We start from the raw sequence: 8080 nt of genomic DNA, 5'->3' as shown, positions 1-8080 counted from the left end.
GTTATGGGGTTTATTGTGGATGAATGGAGCTGTAGCAGGAGAGGAGGGGGGGAGGAAGAGCTGAGCGAGTCAAGCAGATAAGAGAAGTGGCTTATTGGCTCGCCGCTGTCTGAACCTGTTTGTTTTTTTTAATATTAGAAACAAGAAGATCCCGTCGTTTTGTGTCACACGCAGCAAAAACAACAAGAGCCACACACAGTGGTAGCTACCGAGCAGAAGGTAGCATGGTAATCGCGGAGAGGGCCCGCATTTACATTGTACTGCGTCTACACCGAACAATCCACTGAGTCGGTAACCAGCGTCCGACATGGGGAAGGAGGTAAACGGCGTGTCGCGGAGCCGGTTCGAGGTTAGTAAACGCAGTATTTGGGAGCTGACAGTCGGTGAGAAACGTTGACAGGCGTTAGAAAGCGTCAGGATAAAGGCCTGTGTGATGACTGTGGCTGTAATTATGACTAAAACAGGCTGTGGATGCAGCTTCCGCAGTCTGTGGGATTATGTCAAACTGTTGTTATTTTTGTTGTTGTTTTGTTTTAACAGCACAGTCGTGTCATTCAGCTGCACATAGACCCCTTATTTGAGACATTAAAGCAGACACAGTTTGGTTTGAGGCGATTTAATAAAGTTCATTAACTACAAAGTTGTCATCGTTTCCTATTAGGCTTTCAAAACAAAGACAATGAGGCTACATGTAGCACACCGAGGGAAGCCCTTACCCTGGGCCTTATATTTCAGGAAAAATGAGGGTTTTCTTCTTTAAATATGACGAGTGTGTAATTTATTCATTGTTGTCCTTTACATGGAGCAGTGTGCTTTGTGTGCTTTTTGTGTTAGCTGTTTGACGAGCCGTGTTGTTGTGTGAATCTCTGGCTGCTGCGGTGCTGGGGGGCCTCGGGTTGTGTATGCCTGCTTTACCCAGTATTAGCACACAATATCAACTCTAAGTTAAAAAAAAAAAAAAACCATTTCACCATGACTTCTTTGGCTGACTGAGAACCATCTTTGTTCGCAATACACTGGAGCTACAGTGTTGTTGTTGTTGGCCAGTATTGATTCTAAACTTTGTGTCGCAGCCGCTGAAGCCTGCGCGAACGTTTCTAGTGAAAAACCCTGAGCACAAATGTTGCATATCCGGCCCGTGTAGCCTGGGCGCTTGATGTGGTTTAATCCCCGACTAGCTTGGGATTTGTGCGTGGTTTTATTTTATTTTTAACGAAGCAACAGCTGACGACTGTGGAGACTCAGGCCGTTACCTTCTGGCCCGACAGCTGCGGTGGAGTAGCTTCGAAGCTAGCAAGTGTTTAAAGTAGAGGGAGGAGGAAGTGGTCAGGGTTTCAAAATAAAAGCCTTTAATATTATTCTTTTTGGTCCCCATCTACGTGGCGTTTTATCAATTTAAATTTATTAGTGCAGTGCCCGTAGGTGGTATGTCTTACTATAGAAAAGTGGGAGGTTAAGTAGCTTTTTCATGGATGGTTTACATCGGAGCTTTAATTCCTCTTTAATTCAGAATAAAAGTTGTAAACACTCAATTCCTTATGCAAATTTAATTCTGAATTGCACACACACACACACAATTTATTATTATTACTCACCTTACTTGCAAACGTTGCTCACTGAGGACACCTGCGGTTCAATATTTAGAATATTCGACCCACTTGAGTCGTTTTAAAAGCCCTCTGTGCAGTCACTTCTGTAGATTCTACGCAGTTATCAACTTATCCTGAGTTACCATGACTACCTTTCAACATTGAGCTGTTCTGCAAAGCTGCAATTAAGACAATAATACGAAATAATTAATGAACGGTGTCATTGCAGTCCTAACAAATCTGACGTTGCACACCCTTGCAGCAGCCACGTTGAAAGTCACAGGTGAATCTGAAACTGAACCGCAGATATATTTGAGGAACACACACACACACACACACACACAGAGAGATTCCTTGCTTTATAGATTGAAAATAGATTTTCTACTCACAAATTCTTCTCTGACCCATTTACTGAATTGGACTATAGGGCCATACTGGGCCCTCATGGTGTCAAACTGTTGTTATTCACGAGTTTGACTCTAATGCTTTTGCTATTAGCTCAATGTCTGATGGTGAGGTTATCTCTATAATTCACCTGGAACTCTAAAATGAAAATAAACAATTTTATTAGAATAAAGAAACATTTGTGATGGTCTGCTCATTTTACTCTAGTTTAAACGACTCCACGCTGTCAGTCTACACAAAATGCTTTGGGTAAGAAAAGTTTCTTTAGGATTTTAAAAGTCCAACAATATTTATGTGTTGTTGTGGTTTTTTGTCACTGCAATGGGTTGGTGGCCTTGTTCTGATTTGATATAGATGTTGCTGGATGTATGACTGAATAGTTTCCATATCACAAATAAGAGAGAAAAATAGATGGTCTAACTATTTTGTACTACTGTGCTACGGTACTTGCCTAACAAGCAGCCTTCAGGGTTGACAGCCTATTTTTCATGATAGCCTGTAGAATGACCAAGGATGAGCTCTTAACGAAGAAAATAAAGATTTGGTTTTTGAGCCACAGTCTTACTGGATTTAAAAAAAATGTAAAAATGTGGCTATATACTGTACGTTGACTTCCTGAGAGGCAAAGGTGAGGCGTCAGATTGTCCCTAATATAACTCACTCAGTTTTATGAGTGCTGGAAATACTGCATTTATTTTTTATCATCTGTAACATCACAAACTCACTGTTTGAACTTCACAAGCAGCTTCCAATGAATTTATTTACACAGGTCTCTTTCTCTCTCTCTCTCTCCCTCTTTATGCATGTAATCTCTCACACAGCGTGAAATAATTAGATTTGCTAAATGCAGCTGCACGCTGCAACCTAGACCTGCTTTGAAACAAGCCACACTGCAGCTCTTACTTCCACACGTTGTTCTTTATGAGAGAAAAAGCCAAAAGTGGCACATGTTGATATCGTGCAACTAGTCGGTCATCAAAGTGCCTGTTGCATTTTAGCATTCAACACATTTTATTGTGAAAAGCAGTTTGCTACAGGCTGACTAATGTGATTAGGTTTAAGTGAGGTTGGGCAGGAGGACTTTTAAAAAGTGCAGAACAGGGACTCTCTGGGACCAGGAAAAAGGAGCCTGGTTTGTTCTAGGAAAACAATGAAGCTTCAGATTTTTACTTTGAAAAGCGTTGTGGGAAGTTGTGTTTATTTCCCCCCCGATCTACAACAGATAGTGATCTGTTGTGTAGCAGATGCTAACAAAAGGCCACACAACAGCCTGAAAAGAAGTAAGATTACAGTAAAGGCCCCAGATTGTGTTCCCCTGTCAGAAAAAAATAGCTGTACATCATGACAGAGCTTTAGCATCAAACTGTACAAGGTTTAAAAAAAAAAAAAAAAAAATCAAAGGCCTGGAGAAAAACTATCAATTTTACTTAGATTTGAGATGTTGCAAAGTTTTACTCGTTGAAAATAATCATTGTAAAATAACTGTCTTGGTTTTGTTTGAACGGCTCCTACTATTTATCTATTGAGTTCTATTGAAATACATTATTTTCCAATAATTTACTTGTGCTTTGTTCTTTCGGGTGTTATTTGCCGTTGCCGTCAAGCCTGCGTGTTTGGTTCTAGCTGTCCAAGGGAGAAAATGTAATGCCTTTATTTGTGCAGCATCAGGTTCATTCGCTGTTGGATTACAAAAGAGAGCAGTGTAAGGCCGTTGCCCATGCGCTTCTTTGGAAATGGCCCATGGATTATTTGGCCAGAAAGAAGTGCTCTCTCTCTCTCTCTCTCTCTCTCTCTCGAAGGCGAGCTGTCAGAGTCAATTTGCCCCATATCCAAATAACAAATGTCTGTCCCTTCTTACTCCCTCAGAATCTTACAGAGCGGTACGTACAGTACGTATGTGTGTGTGGCATTGGTGTGTTTCTCACATAGACAGAGAAAGGCTTTGACCCAGAGCCGACTGGGTTTTTAAAGGTCGAGTCATTAATTTTAACTGGCAGATATGCCGGTTTGTTTGGTTTTTTTGGGAGCTGACGAATAGCGTGAGTGCGTGCATAAAATATATCTGAAGCTGTACCGAGGCTCCCAGGTTGGACGCTCCCAGCCATAAAAGGACCCGGATCATTTTTAAGCACAGCAACAATTTCAGTATTGTGAGTCTTGTTGTACATGTTGAGGAGAAAAAAAAAACACTCCAACTTCACAAATGTCTTGTGAATCCTCTCATAAATATTTGCCACTTGGAAACATAGTGGGCCTTCTTTATTTGCTCACAGTAAACCCCTTATGTGTTAAGGTTTCGTTTATTCGGACAACGAAAGAACTCGTAGGGATTCATCAAAGCAGTCACATCTGAGGAAGACTGGCAGGTGACTGTCGAAAACATGTCAGGAGTTAAAATTTCCTGAAAAAAAAATTGTCTGAATAAATGAAAGCTTAACATATATTTTAAAAAATGAAGACAAAATGAACTTACTGGAATTGGTAAACCCCTTATTTAGATCCAGACAAATGGATAAAGCCAAATGTTGTTTATGTGTGCAATGAATGCTTCTGAGCATTGATGGTGTAACATTTTAAATTTTACAGTGAGGAAAATACCAATTTCCCACTAATTATGGCAGTCCTCAGTAAGTGGATCTCTATCTGCATGCTGATGATTGCTATTTCATCTTCATATTCATATATTATTTTCTCTTGTGGAGATTAGAGTTGCTTACATCCTCATGTATATTTACTGCCTTGTCTGCTGATACCAACGGTTGTTTACCTGAAATTGACACTGAATCCACCTCAATATTTCTTTCTTTTTTGCTGCCAGGCAACTTTAAGTGAGATTAGAGGATGACAGGGAGACCATGGCCGCATGAAGATTCCTGCCAGGACTGACTTTTATCTCCCGCCTCTTTTTCAGATGTTCACCAATAGCGATGAGGCTGTCATCAATAAGAAGCTGCCCAAAGAGCTGCTGCTACGGTGAGTGACCTTTCTATAACATAAAAACAAGTGCTGTTTTTGCAGGTTTATTCATTAATGAGTAACGAAACAGCAAAACCACATTTTTTCTGCTGAATACATATGTATTTGGGTATTAATCCTAGTCCAACTCTTGGCATTTTAGTCAAAGTATTTTAGATCGACAGATTTAGTTGTAAAATTTAGGAATGACTGTCCTCTATGGGTCTAATGCCAGCTATTACAATTGAGATTTGCTATTGACTGAGAACGAGATTCTGTGACGTCATAGGACCATTGTGCGCGTCGCGAGCTAGCACTGTTATCCCTGCCCGTTCTATAAAACCTGGTAGGAGAGACTTCTGTTTCCTGCTCTCTCAGCCCTCAGTGAGCTGTGATTGACAGCTCCATGTGGACTGCGTTTAGCTGCTGTGATGTTTGGGACTCTGTGTTTCTATAAAGAGCTGATTCTGGTCTAACCAGAGGGTAAATCAAGCTATGTGTGTATGTACAGACACATCGTATGCACATCCCCGTCTGTCGCTGTGTGTGCGCGCGAACATGCGTGTACTTCTTGTCGCTGTGTGTCCGTCTTCCTGGTTTCCAGGGCTCATGGCTGGAGAGCAGGGGCTGTTTTGCCCGTGTATGCTATGGTGTCTGTACGGTTGTGTGTTTGTGTGTGTGTGTGGATGAGCGTCATGTTGGGATTCCATGTGTGTCTTAACTCTTCTCGGAGCAACAGCAATAATCAAGGCATTTTCTGAATTTCCCCCCCCCCCAGTGACAGGTCAGCAAAAACCTTGGGGTTTAGTTGCACTTTAAGCAAAAATAAGCCTTGCTCATGCTTTCATCACTTTGACTTTACAAAAACATGCTAATAACACATAAACCTCATGAAATGCATGGATACAGTATATCTTATATCTACCGCTTATATGCTGGTATTTACCCACTCCCTAACTAGTATTCCAACTAGGATGCTAAATTCCTTTTGCTTTCCACTAATTGACCTTTCGCAAAACCCCGCCCACAAACAGTCATTGTCCAAACATATGTTCGAGCAACCGTTACTATGTAAGCAAGGTCTGACATGCTCAGAGCAGGCACAATGGTGCAGCGGTGTGCTCATGGCTTGTGCAAGTGGGATACCAGGTACCCCAAGAGTTTGGCTGGGGTAGTCATGTTTTTTTTGTTCCCAAAGCCGAAAACACAGCTGGAGCGATGTTTACAGCGGACTATAAAACTATAAAAATGTATCAGAGATGTGTGTGTCAATATGCTTTGATTTTGATTAAACTAGTCCAGTGCCTGTCGGAAGTATGAATTCATATAGTGGGGGCTTAAGTAGAGTTGTCAATTATGGGCAAATGAGTATGTGTTTGAAGGTTGGATGTACAAAGAGGTGCACATACTCTGTACACTGTAGTGTTATAAAGGGGTATAGTTGCGGGTGCAAAGTAAAATAGCGTGTGCGATTTCCCTGGTGTGATTCTATGGGACGTGCACATGATAAATTGATAAAGTTTGCACCAATGTTTGTTGGTCTTAAGCAAATGGGTAATAAATGTCATCAGGGCTTTAAATTAACTTTTTAGATCACCAGCCAGCATGGCTAGTAGATTCTTAAAGTTACCAGCAAACCAGATTTTCTCCTTAGATCCCTGAAGCTAAGCAGGTCTGGGCCTGGTTATTGCCTAGAATGAATGTAGTGTGTGAGTGAGGGCTGGTGGTGGTCGGAGGGGCCGATGGCGCGCTATGGCATCCTCGCTTCCGTCAGTCTGCGCCAGGGCAGGGTAGCTTACCACCACTAAGTGTGGAGTGAAAGAATAATGCCTTAATTCTGTAAAGCATCTTTGAGTGTCCAAAAAAGCATTATGTAAATTGTATTTATTATTATCATTTAACTACTTAATGAGCGTTCATGTTTCATTAAATAGTTTTTATTTTAGATGATTGCCGAAATACATTAAAATAGTAAAAATATAAACATTTAATTTAACAACAATGTTGTAACAATCCCTAAAAGGTGCAATATGGAACTTTGGGTGTGTCTGAGAAGTGAACCTTTTGAACCAGATGAAAATTGGATCCCTGGAACACTGTTTGAATTTAGAAAAAAATAGAAGTAATCAGTACTAAGAATTACATGTAATGTAGAGAAAAAATGTTTTATTAAAATGCATGTTCTTCAAATGTAAACAAATCCCACTCCCCACAAACTGTATAGTGCACATTTTAAAGGTGAACAAATACCAGCCACTCACGACCCGACATCCATTTAGTATTAAAACTCCTCAATTTATTCTTCTATTCAGATCCTTTTTCATCTTCATTTTCCCTTGTGTCGGCAGCAGCCTTCCTTTTTTGCAGTTCAGGTTTTTCAACCCCACATGATTGTTTGTTTTTGCCTAATTAATTTTACAACTTAATTTCAGCTCCTATTGTTTGTTCTGCGCCGCTCCTATACCAAACCATAAAAATTACGTTAATGTAAGCCCGTAGCCAATTGTTGTAAGCCACATCATCGTCGTGTTGCCAGATATACATTACGTTTTAAAGTCTAAACACACAAACCCTCAAATTTCTTGGCCGAAAACAACCCAATCTGGCAACAATGACTTGTAGCATTGTTTCTGGCGACCGTGGCTCAGGTGGTAGTGGGTCGTCTTCTGATCGAGAGGTTGGGGGTTCGATCCCTCTACCTGACTGTGTCGAAGTGTCCTTGCGCAAGACACTGAACTCTAAGTTGCTCCCAGTGGTCGACTAGCGCCTTGCATGGCAGTCCTGTCCCACTGGTGTGTGAATGTGAGAGTGATTGGGTGAGTATGTAAAGCGCTTTGAGACTGCTTCAGTGTGGTGATAAAGCGCTATATAAATCAAGTCCATTTACCATTTTCTGCAGTCTGCAGATTCAAACAGACGCAGAGGTATTTGTTTAAATCTTCACCAGCCAAAATGGCTAGCAACGCTGTTATTCGACAAAGTCAATTTTTACCTGCAATTGGCAGGTTCACTTGTGTTAATTTAAAGCCCTGAATGTCATCTCCTGTCCTTAGACTCTCCTTTGGCAAGGAAAAAAAAAAAACCCAGTGGGAAAATGAATTACACACAAACATGTCATGTACATCCAAGGT

The 8080-nt window shown here is 41.0% G+C and overlaps 1 protein-coding gene across 2 annotated transcripts in view; it reads left to right on the top strand.

The window, feature by feature from the left end:
• The window catches only part of fbxl20 (F-box and leucine-rich repeat protein 20), a 23791-nt gene continuing 15711 nt past the window's right edge, over nucleotides 1–8080 (top strand). The window contains exons 1-2 of one of the 2 annotated variants that reach the window (XM_028455710.1): nucleotides 1–349; nucleotides 4906–4967. In XM_028455710.1, coding sequence (XP_028311511.1) covers nucleotides 308–349; nucleotides 4906–4967 — 104 coding nt within the window. In that variant the 5' untranslated portion in view covers nucleotides 1–307. The remainder of the gene's footprint in view (nucleotides 350–4905; nucleotides 4968–8080) is intronic. The other variant, XM_028455711.1, reaches the window with a different exon arrangement.

This window comes from Gouania willdenowi, chromosome 8 (genome assembly GCF_900634775.1).
Source record: "Gouania willdenowi chromosome 8, fGouWil2.1, whole genome shotgun sequence".
Lineage (NCBI taxonomy): Eukaryota > Metazoa > Chordata > Actinopteri > Blenniiformes > Gobiesocidae > Gouania > Gouania willdenowi.
The sequence above is the reverse complement of the archived record's forward strand: the minus strand, read 5'-3'. Positions and strand labels throughout refer to the sequence as shown.